This window comes from Vidua chalybeata, chromosome Z, assembly GCF_026979565.1.
Source record: "Vidua chalybeata isolate OUT-0048 chromosome Z, bVidCha1 merged haplotype, whole genome shotgun sequence".
NCBI classification, from domain to species: Eukaryota; Metazoa; Chordata; class Aves; order Passeriformes; family Viduidae; genus Vidua; species Vidua chalybeata.
Window position 1 is genome coordinate 7,461,566 of NC_071570.1, and position 23,754 is coordinate 7,485,319.

General features: G+C 37.9%; 1 protein-coding gene across 3 annotated transcripts in view; it reads right to left on the reverse strand.

Moving 5' to 3' along the window:
• KIAA1328 (KIAA1328 ortholog) overlaps positions 1-23,754 on the reverse strand; it is a 173,304-nt gene that overhangs the window by 52,309 nt on the left and 97,241 nt on the right. For all 3 annotated transcript variants that reach the window (XR_008428694.1, XM_053932400.1, XM_053932401.1), the window contains 2 exons: positions 5,640-6,325; positions 2,711-2,806 (listed from right to left, as the gene is read on the reverse strand). Coding sequence is in view for 2 of the 3 variants with exons in the window: in XM_053932400.1 (XP_053788375.1) it covers positions 2,711-2,806; positions 5,640-6,325 (782 nt within the window). In the remaining variant the exon portion in view is untranslated. The remainder of the gene's footprint in view (positions 1-2,710; positions 2,807-5,639; positions 6,326-23,754) is intronic.

Genomic DNA, 23,754 nt, shown 5'->3' on the forward strand with positions numbered 1-23,754 from the left:
CACAAATCCAACACTGCAAATTCCTAACAGAATAGGTATCCAAACAGGCTGAGATAGACAATACTTGCTGACAATGACAACAAAAATACCTTAATAGCACATGTAGAAGAGACAACAAGACAGGTACCCTTTGAAAATCTGGCTATAGTTTGAAGTACCCCTGAGATCAAAGTTTTCATTTTCACTAACAGACTATGAGGAAACTGTATCAGAAATCAAACTCTGCACTGTATTTGCTTGCGGAATCTTCTCTGCTTTCTTCAATGAGAGAAAAAATTAATCCCTACAGGAGATGACAAGATGCCTTTTAAACTACATACCTCATTTCTGACTACAATTACCTTTCAATAGTCTGGCACAGCTGCATGCTCCTATTTGCTTTTTTTTTTTCATTAAGGGTTCCTTTATTATTTGTACCCATCCTATAGCATTTACACCTGGCAGTGATGCACATTCCCTTGTCTACAATTCTTCCTACAGATAGTAGAGGGTAAATTGCAATTAGATTTTTGTAATCGTAGATAATTAACTCAAAATGAGCTGTTAATTATATAAAAAACTAATGTTTTTTTCAGTTCTTGATTATATTATTTATTTTACTTCTCACTTCAGCAAGTTTCGTATTTTAAAAGTATCTCACCATTTACTTTAAAACACCAAGATATTTTTAAAGCAATCTTTGCTTATTTGAACACTGACATCAAGCTCTATGCTGTGCAATTTGCTAGAAGAGCTCTCATGTATGAACTGGAAGTCAGAGAGGGCTGATTTTCCATTAGTGTTCTGCTGGCATTTGCTGTAACAAGAACTGTTTGATAGGTCAATTAAAAAGCTAACACCACCACCACACACAAAAAAAAAAAAAAAAACAACAACAAAAAAAAAAAACAAAAACAACAAAAACACAAAAAAAACCAACAAAAACAAAAACAAAACAAAAAAAAAAAAAAAAAAAAGCCTCACATTATAAAAAAAACCAAAACACACTAAAAAAATAAAAAGGCAGGAAAAAAAAACACCAAAAGAGACAGTTAAAAAAAGAATGTATGTCTACCAGCTCTTCCTCTATTCTAAGACATGGCCACACACTTACACACTCTCCCTCTCTCTACTGAAGAAAACATCACTTACATATTCAAATGCATAAAAGAGATAAATGGACTTGTCTTCTTCAGCCTTTTTAAGCCTTACATTAGAGTAAATTATTTAGGGACCATTCATCTGGTAACCTTTGCAAAACTGAAGATGGCATATAAGAAGAAAAACTTCCAAGTGTTTTGCTGCCAAACTTCATAACCAGCTGGCATGGCACCTTGAGACTGCTCAAACACACAATAACTTTGAAAAATTACAGTAAATTAAACCAGGGGAATGTAGAGAGGGTGGGGAACCTTTTGAAATCTGCAACTCTCATTCTGTTAACAGCACAGGTTTTCTTCATTTTCCCTGTTAAGATATGTAGATATTTGCAGGTTTTTGGTAAACTGTTGCCAAGAAGCTCTGCAGATGTTCTAGATTACATTTTTCCTCCAAGGGGCTTAATGCTGCTGCATCTTAAACGTGTCATGACTCTCCATCTTTTCTGCTACAGTGATAATACTTTGATCACTTCAGTTTGTGTGAAAATGAAAGAAAAAAGCATCCGAATACAACAAAGATATGCCAGTAACCCACAGCAGCCAAACACCTGGTTAAGCAGTGAAGTATTCCAAGTATTCCAAGTGAAGTAGCAACTCCTGCTGTTCTGGAGAAAAAAAGGCTTATCCCTTTTCAGTGAAAAGGGATCTCAAAAAGAAAAATAAAATTAGTATAACAAAATTAAAAAATAAGAAAAAATAAGGTAGTGGACTCTTAGTTTATAAATGAATTATCAGTTCTTCCAGTATTCTCAGAACAGAGAAGTTTATTACTTTGAGGTATTCTCTTGCCACTAGAGAAGGAGCCATTCAAAGCACAGCTGCTCATCTTGTCCACCATTCTTTGGTCAAAAGAACACCTATAGTTACAGCACAGAACAAGAAGCTGTTGCTTTCTGAGAAAAGGAGAAAACCTTGCCAGTTTTTATTTGTTGCTTTCCTAATAAGCCTGAATCTTCTTCCAGTGTTAACTTGAATGCGACAGGGTAGGACAGAAGGAAAGTACAATAGTGTACTGATTGAAGTTTTAAATAGCAAACAGGATGGAGATAAAGTGCTAAATATTGGCTTAATTCTGCTTCCAGTTATTTCAGTGGTGGTTTGCTCTGATCATACTGAAGTAGCAGTGCAATGAGAGGTATTTAAAAAACAAGTAACTGTCACCAACCATGGAAGATCTATCTGAGAGTTAAAGGATAATGTATTATTTACATCAGGTCCAAATAAAGACTAAAGAGATGTTCTGATCTTAATTAAAAAAGTAACAAGCAGCACCTAGAACAAAGAACTAAAACTAAGATTTTGTGAAAACTCCATTTTGAACTGGGCTAAGAGGTGGCACACAAAGCCTGAAGCCTCTTCAGGAAGTCACCTAAACTTTGAGTAATAACAGGTCAGCATAACTATTGAGTTGACTCATAAAACACAGCAGCCAATGAATTTTACCCTTCCTGCAGAAGAAAAGCTCTTAATCTGAAACAAACACATGAACAAATACACTTGGCAGGCAACAGCACACTGTCAAGAAGATATACTGACCCTGTGAAGCACTTAGAAGTGAAGAGAGAAATTACCTTAGCCCCATGCTGCTGCCATTCATCATCAGAGCAAGATCTCTGGGTGCTTCAGCAATGGGCACATCTTCTAAGCCAGGTACATGGCCTCTAATCCTGGAAAAGACAAGTTAGTTGCTTCTGCAGCTGGTCAAATCACACCAGGAACTTGCCACTAAAAGATGACTACAAACAGGGCACTTTTACACATTAAATGGTTTCACAATTATCTTCACACTTTCAAATATAGTTTTGTACTGGAAGGCTGGTTCAGGCCCAGTGCCTTTGCTTCTAAGGGTTACCACTGGGACAACCTTAGCCAGTGTAACTCAGTTGAGTGCTAGCATTTCAGCATTGGAAAGGAAAAACAATAGGGAAAAATCTGCAGTCTTTTCATTACAGAAACATTAAAGTTTCACTTACTGATTACAGCACCAGAGCTCAAAGGCATCATGCTGCACAGAACCGAATTTGTATAAGACGGTTGTGTGTCTTCAAACTATGGGCCCATAAATGATGCTCCATTTTTAACAGATCACTCCACCTTCTCCTTTCTCTCCAACAAAGACAGAAAAGTCAAGATAAGGTATTTCTTTTTTACTTGACTAAAATTCCTGTTTCCAAGCTTTGCTTTTACTGGGCTGCTCCAGTGAGGCTTGAACCAGGAGGAGCCACTGAACTGCACAGACACACAGCATTTTTGATAGCTGAGCAACTATTTCACATAAAGAGTAAGTGCAAACTGAAGGTACTACGGTCACATGAGGCTAAGTAGAGAAATGTGGAAAATTAAAGCAGTTGTGATGCACTGTGGCTGCAAAAAGGATCAACTCATACTTCAGATAAAAGATTAGAAAACTTTGTTGCCAAAAACTGCAAATGGTCAAACCTCTTATTTGTCATGGACCATTACCAGCACTCCACCCAGGCAGAAGGACAGACAAAAATAAACACTATCTGGAAAATAATTTTTCTTGTATTGTTTTTTTAGGCTGTATGATGTTCTAACTTAGAACCTCCTGACAGTGAAGCAAAGGGTATTTGAGCTTAGCTAAAGAAATTTTTATTGTTAGCAGTATATAATGTTACTCTCTCTGTTATCAAGTGCAAAATTAATTATATATTTGAAACTGAAACAGAACTGTGATGCCTAAGAGATTTACCTCTAAATATCAAACATTTAATTCTAAAGATACTTAAATATTTTTAAGAGAAAACACATTATATTCTAGTTGTTTTCTTAGAGAGAATATGGCATATCTGACTTCACATGCACCTGTGAAGAGATCACAAAAATACAATGTCCTCAGATTGGTAATACATGATTTTTTTCAAAGAATTATTTTTATTTATTTTTATTTTTATTTAACTAAAGCTCTGTAAACCATAAACGGTTTTTGTTCAGAAAAAAAACTAGCTATAATAGATATAATGGTACTAACAACCACATCATTACAGATATTTAAGGTGCATTTTTTCTGAACTTACGCCTCCAAACCTGAAATATTTCCATTAGAAAAAAAATGCACCAAAAAACTCAGTTTGTATGTCCTTCATATCTACTTGTTTTTCATTAGAGAGATGCATGCATAGAATTAAGGTATTTGATGATTAAGAATCCATCTGTTCCTACTTAATTCTCACCTGAAGTCATAATCCTTTGTTAGCAACCTCAAGTCATTTTCAACACACACATTTGTGATTTCCTCTAAGACAGGTACTCTTAAAGCCATATAAACACATTATTTTCAATGTAAACAACAATCCAAGAAGACAAACAAAAGACGACCTAGATTACAGTACTCTCTTTTACAGTCTGAAAAGTTACCAGGGGGCTGAAATGAAGAAGGGAAAGTGATGTATTCCTCCATGGTGGTTATAGTACATGGATGTAGGAAGTGGGTCATCTAATGCAGAGTCTCATGGGGTGCTGTAAGCAGTTGCCATATTAAAACAGTATAGAAATATCCATCCCTGTGAAACACTCCTACCGCCTCTTCCAAAAGACTGCAGATTTTTCCCTATTGTTTTTCCTTTCTAATGCTGAAATGCTAGTACTCAGCTGAGCTGCAATGGCTAATTTAACCTGTTTCCATTCACTGTTCCATCATACCAAGAAAAACAGTTGTTCTCTCTTTCTCAAAGGCTCTATTTACACTGTCAGAAAAGTGTTACCTTCTGCAACAAACTCACAGGCCTTTCAAGTCACATATCACATTTCCATGGCTGCTCAATCTCTCTTCAAGTTTTAAGCACATAATATGCCTCTGTCTTGGCATTCTCCCTTTTCACTAACATCACTGGAAAGAAAATGTCTTGGCTACACTGCGCTCCCTTCCTCTTCCATAAATATATGGAGGAAAAACATATATTCCATATATAAAAAGATACATATACACACACACACACACACACACACACATATATATATATATATGTGTGTGTATATATATGTAATGATCTTCATCTTTTCTGTGAAACACACTCCTTCCAGTCCCAACCTAGGAGGGTGCAACACTTCAAAACTGACCTTTCCAAGGGAAGAAGGGAGAATGCCACATTTATGTTATCCATGCTCACACTGCTCTCTTGCCAAATGTCTGTATTCCTTTCAAGTGCCTGCACAAATATCAACCGCTCATTTTCTTCTACTGCTTCTCTTTTCCAACCTAGTCTTTTAGCAGTGTTTTTCTTCTGCCTTTCTTTCTACCACATACTGTTTTCCTCTGCTGCTTTCCACAGCTGTCATGCTGCTTCCCAACAGTATACACTAACAAACTAAAGTCTCCCCTCCTCTGAATCACTCTTAGAAATTGTGCCATAAGCCTTGCCTGTCTTGTTTTATTCTATCTATTGTTGCTATGTTCTGTTCTCCCACTTAAATAAACTATTGTTCATGTGCTTATTAGAAATTTTAGGATTTTTTTTTAATTGTAAGTATCAAAATCACCTGTTATAATCCATACAGGATTGGTGTAGTTGCTGTTGTTTTAGGAGCAGTTTTGCTTCTTGCTTAGTCAATAAATGTTGGAGTCGTTCCTTTTCAATTTCCAGCTCTGTTTTTTGAAGAAGCAGCTTCTGCCTTCTTTCTTCATATAACTTTTTAGGCAGCTCTGTTTCCTTAGGGCCTGAGTCTGTGCTGTGATTCAGCCTAGAACCTCGACAGTGCCTGGAATGATCACAGGTCTTCTGAACTGTCCCACAGTGTTTTCTAAGTACCTGGCTGACATAGCAGCTCTCTTCCATGCTACCTGAGCTCCCCACATGCCTCCAGGCACAGCCATGACTCACTTGCTGAGGGCATGTGCTCTGAAATTCACTTGTTCTCTGGTCCATCTCCTGAGCTTGCTTTACATGGTGAGGGCTCTTCTGCTTGGCTGGGGAAATCACGTTGTTGCACTTTCTGTGCAAGTCGTTTTCCATTGGATACTCCTTCAGACACTCCTGATGGTTGTAATGCATTTCAGTCCTGTAATCATGGTTATTCCTGCAAGGCTGACACAATGCAACACGGGCTGGGCTTCCAGCCTTCGGTGCACTACTGTTCTTATGCAGAGTCCAAGGTCCTCCAACACCCAAGTAGGAGCTGTCCAGCCCCAAAGAGTGCTGCTGGCACAAGCTCTTCTTACTGGATACCTGCAACAAGAGAAACAATTTCCTGTAAATAACTAAAATTCATCTTTGTTCACCAATTTCCCTTGGTAAATGCATTCTCTTCAAAACAGAGCTGCTGGTCCATGTTGATGGACATACAGCCAACCCCGACAAAATGTTTACCAGAACACAGACACAAATGTGCTATCAAATCTACGTTTCATTCCATCTACACAAGTGTAATAAATGTAAAACTACTGTCTGCAGGATCCTCAGCATAAAATGAGTCACTTTAGACTATCAAGTAGTTGTGAGCATCTAGGGTTACATAAAATCAACCTGAAGAGTGGCAAAAAACATTAAATGTTAAGGTTTGAAAATGTTTAATTTTGAATACCGAGCTAAAAAATCCATTCAGCCACTATAAATACTCTTTGATTGGCTATTACACAGCAGGAGATTTGATGTAAAACATTTCACCTTGCACTGAATGGTATATTACTTACCGCTGGAAATTTGATGAGAGTTTTTGAAATATCTTTACAGAAACACAGATAAAAACCAACTACTTTCTGTAAAAAATGGTTGTACATCAAAAGCTGTCATTTAAATACAAAACATGTTTAAATACAGCTATAAATGTAAGTGATTTTTCAATTAAGCTGGGCAAGTGATTATAGTCTGATAAAACTCTGAAGAAAACAAGCAACTGTAATTCACATTTGTCAACCCAGTACAAGCAAATTCTAGCGGTTTTGTTATTGTCATGGATATTATGTAATAGACATCACAATCCTAGTTACATCCTGGAGTATCTTTGCACTAAGACTCATCTAGGCAGTTAAGCATTTGAGCTTTTATGAACATCACAACAGCAGTGTATCAGGCACACACATTTCTTTTGCTAGAATTGCGCATTAATTTCAATAACAAACTGAATTTAAGCTCCTCCAGCCTTTGGGACCTTCCACACAGATATGGGACTTTTTAATTACAGAAGCCAGATTTGTTAAAGATAGCAAAACCACTGCAGTGTAAGTAGTTTTGCAGGGAAATTTGGAATCCACTGATGAAAAAAAAGGTATTATTTGCCCTCTGGAAACGCTTACAATAGATAGGTATTATGCACATGGAGTGCAAGATAGTCAGCCAGACCCAAACCACTCAAATTTAGGAATGCAAGCAAGTGTCCCACAATGATTAGAAGAGAGATATAATATAAATTTATGCAGCATTTATCTGTATAATTTAGATTCTTTTTTTAATAAATAAACAAAATACCAAATATACTCTGCTGCCCTTCAAGACAACCAATTACAAGTTTCTTGTAGACTTCACAGAATGTAAATTAATGTGGATTAGCACCTGAATACTGATATTTTATTATTTCCAGTTTTGTGCATACAAATATATCCTCTCTCCCATGTGACTGAAAGCCAAGGATGTCATGTTTTGCCCCAAAGGGCTCACTGAGTTGGAGGCATTTGCATTAATGTCAGTGCTAAATGTCTGAGGAAAGTCTGGTGCTTGGGCTGGGTGAAAAGTGCAGGACACTAAAATATTTTAAAGTCAGAGGGGCTGGCAGGGCAACTGAGCAGAAATGTAACATGCTGCCAAAAAGATGGAGTTTTGTTATTTATTATTTACAGCATGCCATCCTTGTTGGCAATATTTTCCAGATAAATAAAGGCTACAGAGCCCTTTTAATCTGAATTAGACAATACAGAAAAGGACGATGCAGTCTCTCATTTCCCACATCACCCTGATTCTGCTTATAGAGCATTTAGGACACCCACAAGAAGAGGCTTCCATGGTGGAGGGTTCTCCAGTCCCCATGGACAGCAGATCTGAAGATATTCTTAGAGCATCCTATCAGGGCTGGCAGTGTAGGGTGGTCACAGAAAGCAAACACCTGTCCTTCTACAGCCCATAAATAGTAGTGAAAAAGAACACATAAAAAAAGGAAAGCCAAAAGATAAAACATCTGAGAACACCACCTTTATTTTAGCAGTCTGCTGACTGAAGAGACAAGACAATGTTAAGAAATCTAAGCACATGAATGAAGATTTTACAAAATAATCATCAGGTTTAAGAATAAAGGTCCACATTGCAAATTAACTTCATGGCTGAGACTCTATTACGAGTCCCTGAAGGCCCTAAAAGAGAGGTACCAGTTAGCATTTGTTGACCTTGGCCGCCATTAAGTCTGCCCTGATGGTCTCAGAAATGGCATTGACATTTAAAGACTTCATAACAAGGCAGAGAAACTTTAATGTTATTTCACAGATACAGTATGTTTGCAGGGGGGAAAATTCTCATTAATGTCATTGAATATGAGTGGGATTTTCTTATTCCTTTAGAAGGAGGAGGTCATGTTAGGCAGAAGACTGAGTTCCAACATGCCTTTGATGGCTACTCAGTACTTTGCAGGGTCTAACTCCAAAGAAAAAATTAACTATTGGGAGTCAGAAACTAGCCAACAACTTTTTTTAGTAATTTGTGGGTTTTCTGCTAAAGCCATAATTGAAAATACAGCTGGATGGCAGATATTGCAGGGAAAATGGACTGACATTTACACTTCTGAGGGATGAAAAGAGACTCGTGCATGACATGAAAGATCTGCAAAATATAGGCCAGCTAAAGGGGAAAAGTAGAGGAAAGAAATATCCTGGAGACTTCTGTGAGTCTAAAGACACACAAACATAAGGAATCAGGTAATTTTACAAGATGAGTTTAAGAAAGATATTGCCTATGGGACACATGGAAACCATGACAGGCCATGGTGGAACAGCTGTGCTTGCTCCTCCATGGAGCTCTTCCAGGCTTGCTGTGCCATATTTAAAGATACAAGTTCCTTTAACTGAGGCTTAAACAAACTCAGACTGCTCCTTGTAAGGTAAGGAGTTAATAAGACTTGATCAGATGTGAAACTCTTGTGAAACAAGGAGATACTAAAAATGGTTTTAATAATCTTTAGAAGGATTTGAAGATGGAGATACATGTGGAAGTCTACAAAGCCTTTACTGCAACCCCAGTAATTTTTGCTCAGGGATTCAGCACAGAGCTTAAACAAACATCCAGTCCTTAAAACTTCCTATGAACAGACAAACAGTACATCAGTTTTATGCACGCAGCATTATGATCTCTGCAAATTGTTCTTAAATGCAACTTGTGTGCTTTGCAGTTCCAATTCACAGCACTGGCAGAGGAAGCACAGTTACAGACTGACTCCAGCACAAAAGGGCTTTGTACTGCAAGGGATGAACTAGTAACAAAGCATATCTTTACAACACCAGCACAAGCAAGGTCTGGACAGATTTCATTACATGTACAAACATGTTTTAAGAAACAGCCCAAAATTATTACCTTGAGAAGTCCTGCATTCTGAGGAACAAAAGCCGGCATCCCAGTAAAATACAATGCTGTTAGGGTGCAGAGCAAAATTGCTAGAGATGCTAATAGCATTAGGAGTTTAGTTCATAGCACCCGGGTTTGAAGTTTTTAGAGGAAATATGTCTGAACACAGGCAAAAGAGACAATGAAATAAAAAATTCTTAGTTGTATCTTGAGGACATTTCTCTAACCTGGATTTTCAGCTCAGGAGTTTCTTTTGATGGGGTAGAAAGAATGGAAGGAACATGTTGATTCAGAACTAGTCCCTTTTGCTGATCTAAGTGGGAACGCTGAAGGAAACCAAGAAGAATGAACAGAAGCAGCAACCGGAGGAGAAATACAGAGATTTAAAGATATTTAAAGATGACGCAGAGACACACAGAAACACCTTCAAGAGCACCACCAGCACATATTTAAGATTCATCACCAGTGTCGTTCTTTGGACGTGACCAACAAAATTTATTAGGAAAAATTTGTTCACTGGAAGGCACAGGCTGTCCAGGGCAGTGGTGGAGTCACCAGACCTGGAGGTATTTAGGAGACATGTAGATGTGGTGTTTAGTGATGAGTTTTAGTGGTGGGCTTGGCAGTGCTGGACTCAAGAGGTGGTTTCCAACCTAAACAATTCTGTGACTCCATCAGTGACCCAGATGACACTCTCACTAAGGTATACAACCTAAACCTGGAACTCAGTCACCGCTCTGAATGATTGATATATGGGTCTCATCTGAATAAAGCTTGGCTGTGGGTTTCAGGTCTATCAACAGTATAAGCACTTGCTTTTGTCAGCAAAATGAGGAGGATGCATTATAAATAAGCTCAGATAGGATATTGGGGCAACAGAAATGCTGTTTTTAAGAACAATTACATCAAATTATAGGACTATTTGAAGTATGTTATTAGTGATTAAGGAGTTATTCTTTCCAAGATTCTGTAAGAATTTATCAGGCAGAATGAAAAAGCACAAAGATTTTAAAGTATATTAGTAGGATCTACTGAAGTCTACATTTTTTTTTATTTAACTCATACAATCCTTTGTTAAAATCTGTACCATAAGTAACACAATATCAGTTATTATAAAGTGCCATGTAATAGTACAGCAACTATCTCTGTCACTACCTAAGATGAATACAGCAGATAACTCCTAAGGTAAGCCAACTATTTTTCAAGCAAGAAACAAAGCACTATTTTCTGCAGAAATTATGTATAGCTATGATTGCTATATTCCACTGAATAAAACAAGTGGTCTCAAATGAAAAATACCGTGAATGACAGTCACCAACCTGTATTTTTCCTGTAGAAATCCACTGAACTAAACATACAGAAAAGGCATAGCTAAAAAAAAGGTAGTATCACATCACAAAAAAGTGAATCTATAGCTGCTGGCTGGCAGCAGAGGAACACCTCCTATGTTTGTGCTGCCTTCAGTATTTTTTCTCCTCTTTGTTAAGAAGGTTTGAGCTGGCATGCCAGGTGCACAAAAAACCTGCATTCAAAGTAGCGTGTGAGCATTTGCTGGCGCTCAGCTTAAGTATATATTTTGCATTCATAAACATGCCACCCTTCTTCTTCCAGCTACCCAAACACTGTTGATAATTGCTAACAAAGGCTCCCATTTCAGATCAGCAGACTGGTTTTACGCTGCCTGATAAGGCAGTTAATAATACAGTGCTCCAAGAAAACTAAAGAGAGGTGTCTGTGTGCCAAGTCTTGGAAGTCACTGTGAGCAAAATGTCCATTAAGCCCACATGGTACCCACACGTGGCAGTGCAATACCCGGCCACTAAATTTAAGCAAACATGTTTGCTTTTCAAAGCAAAAATGTACCATTCCTGTTTGCACTATAGAAACATGCCACTACCCTAATCTTGACAGTACCAGGTCCAACTACTAAGATTCAATGTGCTGCCAACATTATAAAAATAGTAATAAAAAAATCCCGATCTTCTGACTTCAATTTTTTACTTCTGCCCTTTATTTTACTGAAGAATCAGTAGTTCAAGACCTAGATAAATATTTCAAAAACTATACTATTTGTGAGCAGAGCAGGTCACTACCATTTCCCAGTGCATTTGGAGTTCATGTGAAATAAGGGCAAAAGAGTGATGAGCTGCATTTTTAACATGGGCATATACAGAATAGTTGTCTAGCTGATAGAGAATGTGTAATGCAACATCTGCACCGTATGCCTTGCCAAAGCCCATCCCAAATAAATGTAGTGCATTCTCCCTAGTGCAATTAACTCTTGTACTCTGGCAGGTTGTGCTAGAAGATCATCAAGGTAGATTACCTTCCAGCATATGAACTAAATACTTACAGGTGTTATATCATCAGTTATTACTTACAAACTTCTGCATTTAACAAGACATCCAGGCAAATGAATGATCTAATTTATGAATTATTTATAAGAATTTCACAGCATGCTCCTGGCGTCATCCATGGCCTTTTCCAGGTCATATGACACCAATTAGAGCTGAATTTTAAATTATTCAATAACCTGAACTCTCTTGTCATTTAACATATAGATATCAATGCAGTAAACAAGTTAAGTCTAATGGGCCCTGGAGGTTTGCGTTCCTCCACCCATCAGCAGCAGAGGCTGTATGCTACCACTGGAATAGAAAATAATAGAATGCAGCAGTCAAAAACATTTGCAAGGTTTTAATAAGTTATTTTGCCTCCCTGAGGGATTTTTGTGTAACTTACAAGCCCTGAATCTAAAACATATTAAAGTCCTTAGCTATGTGCTTTCAAAACAAAATTAGGACATAGCAAAAGAGCAAGTCTGACACTAACCCTAATTTAGGCCCTTAATTTGAAATGTAGTGGAAATTATGGAGTAAGCAAGATTTACTGTGCACAACTCATTACCTTCAGGCTCTCCTACAGCAGAGCCAAAAATAGCCCCTCTCTCAACACAGATACACCTGCCTATAAAGATAAGGCTACACAGAGGGAAATGGAAATGTTAATTTAACAGCTATCAGTTGACAGTGCACAGTTGAAGTGCATCTGATATTCCTCACCATTTGGGTGGCAAACAGACTTTCACCATTCTTCTGTCCCAACAGCACTGAAGACACTAGTGATGTAGAAACCCATCAGGATTTGGGTACTTGCTTCAAGACATCACACTTTAGAGAGGTTTAAGGTTCAACCACATCATAAAAAAAAAAAAAAAAAGTGAATGCAACAGCCTCCGAAGCACAGATGCAATAAAAGATATCTTAAAACCATCATTTTCCATAATGACTACAAGAAGAACTAGAAGATATCAACAACAAAGATGATGAGATGAACAGCACCATTAGATATTTTATTGTGCCTCAGTGTGAAGTCTGCAGAAAATGCATTGCAAGCATGCCATATCCTGGCTCCAAATCCCATGAGCCTGTGAGCATCACCCCCCATTCACTGCTGATCCACCCTGAGAAGTCCAAGTCATATGGCAGAAAACTTCTGAGACTGGGTGTTCTCATTACAAGCCTAAACTCTGCCTAGCACCAACAGACTTATTTTTATACTACCTGTGCCTCAGCTTTCTGAAGGCTGCTAAACTAAACCCCAGACCCACACCTCCAGATGGTCACTTGCAGACTCCTGTCTTGGAGGACCCGGCAACCTCTATCATCTGCATACACATTTCCTTTGCCCACTGCTTTGCAAGGATTAAAAAGTTTCCTGAGATCTATCCAACACCAAAAGGAAAAGATAGAAAGGGAGATGCTCAGCTTATCCATTTAAACACTATAGCAAGAAGTTCTCAAGCTACTGCTGTCAAGATAAATGCCAAAAAAATTATGTAGAGAAAACATCATGCCAAATAAGTAAAAACACACATATCCAAAATGTCTAGCCAGATTAGCAAGAATAAGGATTTAGATAAAGCACACAACATTGGATTTTCTGCTCCCTGACCTTATCATAGGAGGGTGCTGCAACAGAGTTCTCCGTGATTTTTTAAACTTTTTAAACTTTTTAAGAAAAATAGCAGAGAGGGGGGAAAAAAGACAACTGCCTAATCTCTCAGCACACATTTTAAGAACACACAAAAATAGCTATAAGGGATTTTATTTTGGTTGGCAGCCAGATTTAACTTCATTGCTACACTGGGCAGCATTTGATTATTTCACATTAAGGGTAGTAACATGTTGCACGATAAGAGGGAAGTTCATATTGGTTTTCATTAAAGAGTAATATCCACCATGTATTTGGTTTTTCAAGGTAACTTTTTCTAAGTTATTTTAAAAAGCAAACAGTTTTCCACTTGGAATCAGAAGTTTAGCATATCACAGGCTACACATGTTCCCAGCTACTCCCAGTCTCTTTAGAATTCAATCAGCATTTGCTCCAAAGTCATGCTTTCATACCTCCAGTCACAAAACAAAAGGGCAAATATACTGTGACCCTTCTAAACAGCTCTGATTACTGTGATCAAACAGAAGCCAGATACTGATGTGGAAAAGAAGGTGCAAGAGTTTGATGTGTGAAGATTACTGCAGAAGTAGACACTCAATCAGCATTTGCCAACATGCACCTCACCATGACAGCCAATACACCTTTCCCTTGTATTTGCAGTAGGGATAATTCTGGTACCCACTGGCTAAGGATGAATTGTACGTAACAGCCACTGTTCACTCTGAAAATTACAGAAAGTTTTACTTCCTTCAGGTGTGTCCTGCAGCATCCCTGGGGTATGGAGAAAGGCTTTAAAATATTTTTGCTACACAAAGAAAGGAATAGATGACATCTAGGAATCAAAAACATGTTCAGAAGTAGGGACAGTGTTTTGGGAAAAGAAGAAAAAAAAACCACAAAACAACTAGAAAGTTATTTAAATAATAAAGAAATCCCACACATGCGAAGAACAGAAAATCTTTTGATTTTAAGAGTGGAAAGGTGTGCCTAAGCAAGCGCTTTCTGTCAGGAGCGTCCTTGCACTAAGAGCTAGACAGCATTTAGATTCTGCTAATGATCCCATCTCTGGGAAATAATTCATAAAAAGTAAACAGTAATTTTCATATGCCTGCCCTTTTGATCTTACATTTGTAGGGAGTATCCTGAGGCTAGCCATTGGCGCCCTCGTGGCTCTGGCTGATTGACCTCTAATCTGCCCCTCAAGTAACGATCATGCCAAGGAATGACAACAAGAGTTGCAGACATTTCAGTGCAATCCCATTAAAGACAGACTGACTCACTTCATCTTGTCAAAGAAGAAGTTTCACACAGGAAATAAAAGCTTTTTAGAAGGATTCTTTTATTTTGTAATTATACTGTTCTTCAGAACAAAGACTGGAACAAGACTAATGCTTCAGGACCTGACTGTTACACAGCTTTACATTAACTGGACAAATGCTGGTGCAAGACACAGTTATGTGGTAAATAGTCTTGGAAGAAGAAAATTAAGAGCGTCTTCTAAAAGAATCAAGTCAGAACCATAGTACTTGACCTCTCCACATTTCAAAAGAGTACAGATACCATTTATAAGATAGCAGCTGTCTAAGTGACTGTTCACATCTCATCAGCCACACAAGGCTGTGAGCTTTGAGATCCCAGCCTGTGTGGTTTTTTTACCCCATTCTAACCCTTAGTAAATGCAAGAGGGGTCCTTATGTCTCTCTCACTGGGTATGAAGCTAAGAGAGGAAACAGCCAGTCCAGAGCAGCTGACATCCAGAAACTCACTGTCATGCCAAGGGGAATAATTGATTGAAATAAGGGAGTGAAGAAACTACAAATTAACCTGCTGGAATCCAAAGAAATGGGAGCACAGAGTATTTCCTGTATTGGAGTAATACTGGAAAGGCATGCGTGCTCCCAACACACTGCAACAATGCAATAGAGAGATAAATGAACAAGTAGCAATAGAGCATTAGAGCTGGCACCTAAGTGCTTAGAACACTAAGTTGTACCTGAATGGTGGCACAACTCTATCGTGGGCTTATGTATTGCATATATATTATGCTTCCACTTCCTGCTTCAGTCTTTTCACAGTTCATATCCCTGCTCTTGTCAGATTCTCTTGCCTTAGCAAGAAGTCAGCATCTTAATTTACAGTTACGTATGAAAAGCACTCTGCAAATTGAAAGGATTTGAACTTTTTTCACTAAGAACATATGTAGCTGGAAGTTTTGTGCAAACTACAACCAGTCCTGAAGAAGTTACACCTAAGCATGATACCTCATGATCTGTTACCTAATCTGACAGTCTCTGCATTGGACACGAGTTCCTGAGACCTCTGAGCAACACAGGCAAATGATCTCATATGATTCTGGAAGGCTTAGCTTGCTGAACATAAAAATTCAAGGTTCTCTTGGCATACAGGCTGTGGTTTCAGTGAGAGATTAAATGTTTTCTCTTTGGCAGGCTTGCAGTATGTCAAACAGGTACATAAATTAACTAACGAAAGACTGCATGCAAAGTTGAACCAAGGAATAGGAACAGGCATGGAGAAAATAGCAATCTCTTATTCCTGGGGTAAGCCAGCTATTGCTTTTTGAAGCTCACCATCAAGATGCTGCCTCCACAACATTCCCACCACACCTGAAATGCCACAACGGATGTCCCAGCAGATATTCCATGTATGGCTGAGGCACCTTAAGAGCTGAAGGCATTCTGAAGTGGGTTTAGTACTGTTGGAGGTGGCAACCACTGACAGAGGGAAATGACCTCTGATATATCAAGCTACAAAGATCAACTTCCTCTTGACCTATGGAAATGGATCTTTTACAGTCTTTCTTAACACCATAAAGTATAGCAATATTGTCACAGCTATTATTTGCATAAAACAGCGCTAGATGTGTTGTAGAGCAGTTTGACAGTCCAGCCTAATGGGTCTCAGCTGCAGAATATTGATATAAAGGCTCTTCTATAGTAACCATAGGCCATTAGGTTGTCTGAATGGACATCCATCACTACCAGCTTGTGTGAAGAAGAACATTAAGTTAAAAAGGCATGACCAAGAATAAATTGAAAGGCCCTTCACTACTCCAGGGCAGCAGTGACTTTGTGAGGCAATCGCTTTCACTATGTGGCACTGCCGTCTGGACAGACAGAAGTAAAACCATCCACAAGTTTATTAAAGTGAGTTCAGTTTCATAAAATTCTCAAAGTCTCAGCAATTGCAAGAGCCAGAGGAAAGAACATCCTTGCACAAAGCTGGGCCTTGGTCACAGGCACACAAAAATAAGCAAAGTAATTAAGTATGTCTCACATTAATAGTTAGTAAAACATTGTGCCCTGCTTACAAGCTGCAGGACAGGGACATGGAAGGACAGTTTCCAGCTGTGAACCCCTACATTACAGTCCTTTCAAGTTGCAGATGTGGGCCTTCCTTTCAATAGAGAACTATTATTTTTCTGTGTTGTGCCAATTTAAGAGCTCTGTTGTGATAATCAGGCACTCCATACCTCTTTTGTACCATTTCCAGACAGTATCCTAATAGGCATACATACAAAAAAGAAAAATCTCTTCCCCACATGATAGCAATTAGCCTATATAAGACAAATGAAATTTGACCTTAATTTTTTTTTCCCAGGGTAAACCATAGAAGTTTGTGGGTTTTGTATTTTACCTTTCCTCTGGTTTATTCTTCCCCACTTTGTGAACTCAATTTGTACAGCAGGTCTGCACAAATGCTGAAAGCAGAAACATGATGTAGAAAGCAGAGACAGGCCATGATGCCAAAAGGTATAAATTTTTGAAGTTCTGACAAAATTCTAATGCAAAGTTGAACCCTCTATCTGGGTTCCCAGGCCACTTCTTTGGATAGAGTTAGTTAATAAATGTATTCTGATTACCAGGCTTAAGCCTTTCTTATTCCATTTGAAAGAGCTGCACTTCAGCTCTCCTCCTTAAACTCTGGATTCAACAAAGAATAGTAACGCTTTGAGGCTGAAAATCTCTAAAACCACTCAGTGCCAACTTTAACAGGAGCAGAATTAGGTCAACAGTAAAATTCACTCCCTCCAGGAACAGAGTTTGAACCATCCAGTTGAGCAGAGAAGAAATTCTCACCGCATGTTTTCATATCTGTAAAGTCCCTTGGGATTTGTAAATAGTAAAAAAAAAATTTTTTTAAATTTCCAAACATTGCTGTAGAGCAGAAAGCGCTATCCTGCTGGAGAAGTAAAAAAATAGAGATTGCACATCCATCATAGTTACATATTAAATAAGTACGTCTTTTGAAGTGTCACAAACTTGATGGAGGAAAAGATATGAAGTCGCAAGTATTCAGAAGAACTGAGCGGGAGTGGGAAAAAAAGGAAGAAGAGAAAAGAGTCAAGAAGAAACCCAAATCACATTGGTTCAGTCAGGTATTTAAAAAGAATTTTCTTTAATTAGCTGAACTGTAATACAAATTAAAACTGAATTTCTTGTTCATAGTATATTCATTGGAGGGGAGGGGATACAGCTGGCTATTTCCAGAGCAGTTCAATCTAGTCCAGTTCTGCAGGACTGAACAGGAGCCAGTTTCCATCCTTCTCAAAAAAACCAAAAAGCAACTTGGCAGCAGAAAGTCTGACTGCAAGCTCCATCTCAGAAATACTTATTAGGTATGACAAACCTGTGGCAATTGTGACTAAACTCATTAAAATCACCACAGATTATTTAAAGTCTTTATGCTTGACATTCAAGTCCTTTATTATGCTGTAAATGTCCAGGAAAAGAAGCTGTAGACACAGGGCAGAAATGAGGGCCTTAATACCACAGCAGATCACTACATGATGAGCAAAAGGAGTCTGGTCCCACACCGTATCTTTGGCATGAAATGTTAAAACTGGATTGATTATAGAATTTCCCCTTGTTTTTGAAATCTTTTGCTTTCTGATGGCAGAACTGTTGATGATACAAATGCCCAAGCTCAGCTTTCAGTCTGGATAATGACCAGAAGCAAAGTAATCAGATCTCTTGGATCAGTGTCTGTCTCATGATACGAGATAAGATTAATAGTTTCATGCTGATTTGCCATTTCCTAGAGTAGTGTTAAATTACAAATTTACAGGGGGGTGGGAGTGGATGTGTACCATATGAAACTCTCAGAAAAGGGCAAAACCAAAGCACAGTTATCATAAGATAAAAACATAAAACAATCACAGCCCTTGGGGGACCAAAAGCTCTGTGCACTCTGTGCAGCCTCTCATGTGTCAGATCATCACAGGGTGCCTGGTTATTTCATGATAAGATTATCTAATGTTAATCTCACCACTAGAATTGCCTGCAATAAAAATGTTACAAACTTTCTAATTTTAATTACTGGGTTCCTGAAGATAACTACTTCAATTCTGTTTGAGGGAAAAAAAAAAAAACAAAAAAAAACAAAAAACACTTCCCATGTTTTCTCTGAAGCTGGGAGTACTTCAAATACCAAAACTGGATTTGATGATTTTCCATGTCTTTATTTCTGTGATTATTAACTCCTCTCTTCCCTTCTATTTTCACCCAGTCACCCTGACACAGGACAGTAAGTGCCTATATGATAACACAGTTTCTTCCATTTAATTTCATGAACTACATAAAAAAGTGCCAAATACCTCAAAAGATAAATAGAATGCACCTATAAGTAAGCATTCTTGAAATAAGGCAGAAGGGGAAACTGTTCATAATCAAAAATCGTCAATGTGATGACCTTGGCATTAGGTAGTAGAAGTGGTAACCCTGACTGTAACAACTCCAACAGCAGAAGCATATGAGCTAATTCCCTGAAGAGGATTTCCATGGAGCAATCTCTTCAGAACCCACCACAAACTTACTGAAGAGACAATCTCAGGCATTAGTTACATTAACTGGTATTGTAACACATGCACACACACACACCCTCCTTGCATTGTAATTCTTATACCAGCAAAGCTTTTATAGCAAATATCTCCCTCCCACTACCCCAATGCCCAGCGGCAAATGACTGCAGAGCCATAAATGCCATTTATTGTCATAGGACTTCAAACTGTAGACAAGAACTTTCAAAAGGAGATACTGTGCAAAAATCCCTTTACGGAATTAGTTTTTGGGGGCAGTGGGGTTCCTCAGGAACACAATATCAAATAGGAGAGAGAAAAAAACCCAAGCTTAAGGAGTCAGAAGAATTCAAGAACCTTTCATTGTATCAACTTGATCTGGTCCAAAACTACATTGTCACCGGGGACCCTTGTTAACTTCTTAATTGTCCACAGTTTGGGTCTGATGCTACATTTTTTGTCAAACCTTATTATTTTTGAATTAAGGACTTCATGCTACAACAAAACAAGTTTCTCACAAGAGTTGCAACCAGGTAACATCAAATAAACGTGTCCTAATCACACTGCCTTTGGATACTATTCTACTGGATGCTGTGTAATTTTCTGCAGATGAAAGTAGAGAATAAGAACATTTGAAGCAATTTAAAAAATAGATTTGTCATTTTACTCACTGGTATGATACAATTTGCTTATACATCAGTTATTTTATATATGCATACCTAATCTATTATCTGCATTTTCCTTGTGCCTTTAGCATAAAAATGGTTAGAGAAAATCTAAATGTGTATTTCTCCTGAGTTCACCAGTTCCTGCTGTTTGTTTCTCACCTGAAGTCATAATCCTGTCTTTGACATCATAATCATTGGCACAGCCACCAATTGAGATGTCACTAACGGAGGATTATGGCCAGGTGGGGAATAAGCAGCAGGAGCAGTTGAACTCTTAAAAAACAAAAATCTTGTTTTCATGCAAATGTCCTTCATAATAGAGAACAAAAGAACAAAGGGAGAAAGCTACAATGGAGAGAAAAATACAAGAAGCCAGATTGTTTCTAAATACATGATCTCTCTGAAGTTTCCTCTGAGGAGTCAGCTGCCAATTAACAACTGCACAAATCATTACAAAAATAAAACAAAACTTGACATCTGATGATTGAATTCCCCCCACTACACATAAACACAGTTTTTTACTTAACATGAAATCAGCAGAAACACAAGGCACTTTGAGAGAACTTGTAACCTTTAGAGGTATTTATATATTCCTGGCAGTAACTAAGCACTCTTCTCCTAGGTCTATAGATGAAGACACTGAGGTCAAAGAATACACAGGACCTCTCTTGAATCTCAGTCACAAACAGATTGCTAAAGATACTACGTATTATAAAATTCAGAGCTGAAGTGGCACAAATTCTGGAGGAACAGAAAACCCATAGCTCCAGTTGCAGTGCAAGGGGAGGCTGCTGCAGAAGGGCTACTTTAGTTTACCAATTCCAAGGAGTTAAATGCATTACAAACAATTTTTATATTTAAAAAAATCATTCATAAATTAATCTGTCTGAAATTGATAGCTAGAATCAATCTGAATGCCAATATAAAGTCACTGGGAAAAAAAAATAAATCAAAACTGCAATCCAGATCCAAACCAGCAGTAACTTTATATGTAAACAGAAATCCAATCAGCTACACTAATGCTGCTCATTTTGTAAGGTTGCTGCAAAACCATCTACTAGGAATAATTCTGCTTTGATTTTCTTCTTTTATTCAGGTTTGGGTAAGCAGTGCTAAACTGAAAAATGCTTAAATTGCCATGTTCTTAGCAATTCTGCTATACCCTTATCAAGACAATCAGTGTTTCTGCACAAGTCTAATCAAAAAATACAAGAAATTCATTTCCAAAAAGGAAAAAAAGAGCACTGCTTCACACATTTGTGTTCTGCCTCACTATTGCTTGTGATGATGCTGAATATATGCCATTAAATGTGACAGCATAGATAGCCTACAGCTCAAACAATTGAATCATCTGCCTGTATTCTATTCCCAGAGAGTCTTCTGGACATATCCTGTGCAGATCTTGTCACAGCACAGCAGATGTGGCAGCTCATTCCCTCAGCAGTAGTGCACAGTAGGAACCTTAGCATGAAAACTATGCCTTCTCTCCTCTTATTTTCCAGTCTCCGATTTGTGGTGCTGAAGCATCAGGACTGTTTCAACTTCATTTGAATTGTCCAAATAGCCTGTCTGTAAATAGAAGTGTCATTTGACAAAGGAGTAATTCAGTAGAAAAAACTTTTTGATTTTGCCACTAATCACTTTGTATTTTAAAGCTAACTCCCTCTTTCCTTCAAATCTGAAATGAGTGCAAGCAGGACTATAAACAGCATTGCAGCTTTTAGGCACTATCAAGTATGAGAGCAGATTGCTAAAAACACAGACCAGTCTGGGTATCTGTACAAGACAATTGCACTTGGAAAAGAAACTAAGTAGCATACACGACTTCTAGTAAAGGAGTTGCTGAAAAACTTTAAGATCACTTAGGATTTTACACTTGATGGACAAATCTCTAACTATCCTAACTAGCTTTTAAACAAACTGTTAATTGCTCTCAAGTTGTATTTACCTTTGAAATCTGCTGCTTCTTTTTCAGATCTCAAAAGAAGCTTGACTACCCAGAAGCTTATTAATTTTCCCAGTCTTATCAGTCTTGTTTAACAAAAAATAGTAAGCCTATCTAGAAATCTTGTCCCATATTTGCTTTTATACCTATCCTGTACTTTTTAAATAGAAGCTATATTCATCCACAGTGTTCTAATCATCTTTAAACCTGTCGCTTTAAGAGTCCAGATGGTAAAAGAATCTTTTGCTCCTGTACAAATTTATGTATTATGTATTAATAACGCTCAAATTCTATATTCAGAAAGCAGATATGGATATTTATGAATAACTCAAAGAAAATTGCTTTACGGAAAATACATTTAAATTCCTCCCTTCATTTTTCATAAAGGATGACGGGTAGTTTGTTACACTAATAATCACTTGGAACATGCAAAGGGATGTTTCACTATATTCCTGTATCTTACTGGTGGCAGTTACCATACTGACAAAACTTTTTCTATTCATACCTAAAGAAGCAGACATACAAGAACATGGTCAAGTTAAGAGCAGGTGAAAGTCATAGTTTTACCTTACCTGTACTGGAGCTTCTAGTGGGAAAATGGGTACTTTTTAAAAATTTACACACAAGTACTGAAAGCAAAAGTTCAATCATCTTGGAAAGAGTAACACTGTGTTCATATTGAATCTTTACTTCTAGGTGGAGGGAACTGAGGGTGGAATCAATTCTACACTAAATACACATTCAAACCCTGTATTCCTAAGACCTTTGCAAAATGAGTAGCACCCAGAGAACTGCCTACTGAGAATTCCATGACTCAGCCTTTAGATAACATATGGCAGCAATGGATAATGGACACTCTAGGAAGCGACAGACAAAAAAAATGCCAGTTAAAATATTTCAACAGCAAGGAGGCAACAAGCCTTTCAGAATGAAATAATCTCCTCTTAGAAATAAATCAAACAAGTACAGCATACTTTGTTCAAGGCAAAAAGAACAGAGGATGCAAAACCATGCATTTAAAACCAAGGACTGAAGGCCAGTCCAGCCACACCTCTACACAGTCTGAAAGTAGCAGCATTTCATTCCTAGAGGCCATTGGTGTCTGCTGTTAAAGTGAAAAGTCTGGTAGGTAACAGTATAACTGATGTGCCTCCCAGCCAAAAATCCTTACTGTCATAGAACTGAGTGCTAAGCAGAGCTTTAAATAAAGTTTGGAAGCAAAATGTTCTCGAACATTAGCCTGTGATTTCTGAAATTAGAGGTCAACTCTATTACCCCTTGATGCTTGACTTCTGAAATTCCTTAAAATATGGCACTTACTTCCCATTTTCAGGAACACACCTCATGCAGTCAAGCATATGGAGTCAATAAAGGTGTCTCTTCATCTGCCATCTGAAGCTTTATTTTTCTCACTTATGAACTGCAACTGGTTTTAGTAATAGCAATCCCTGCACACATTTGAAATGCACTTCCATTTTCCACATTGCAGAGCTATATGGCTTAGTAAATACATGCAATTTAGGTTCAAAACCGTAGCTCCAGGCACTACATATCGAGAATTTTATATTACTGAAAATTAATGCCTTTTTTGCATATGCTTGAGCAATAAATTAAAAAGCTATGTCTTATATGTATCAACTGGGATTTTCTTAGCCTTCATTTTTAAAAAGAATCATGCATACAGAGTTGCATTTTGGCTTCTTCTCTGGGCTTTTAATAAGAGAATATGAAT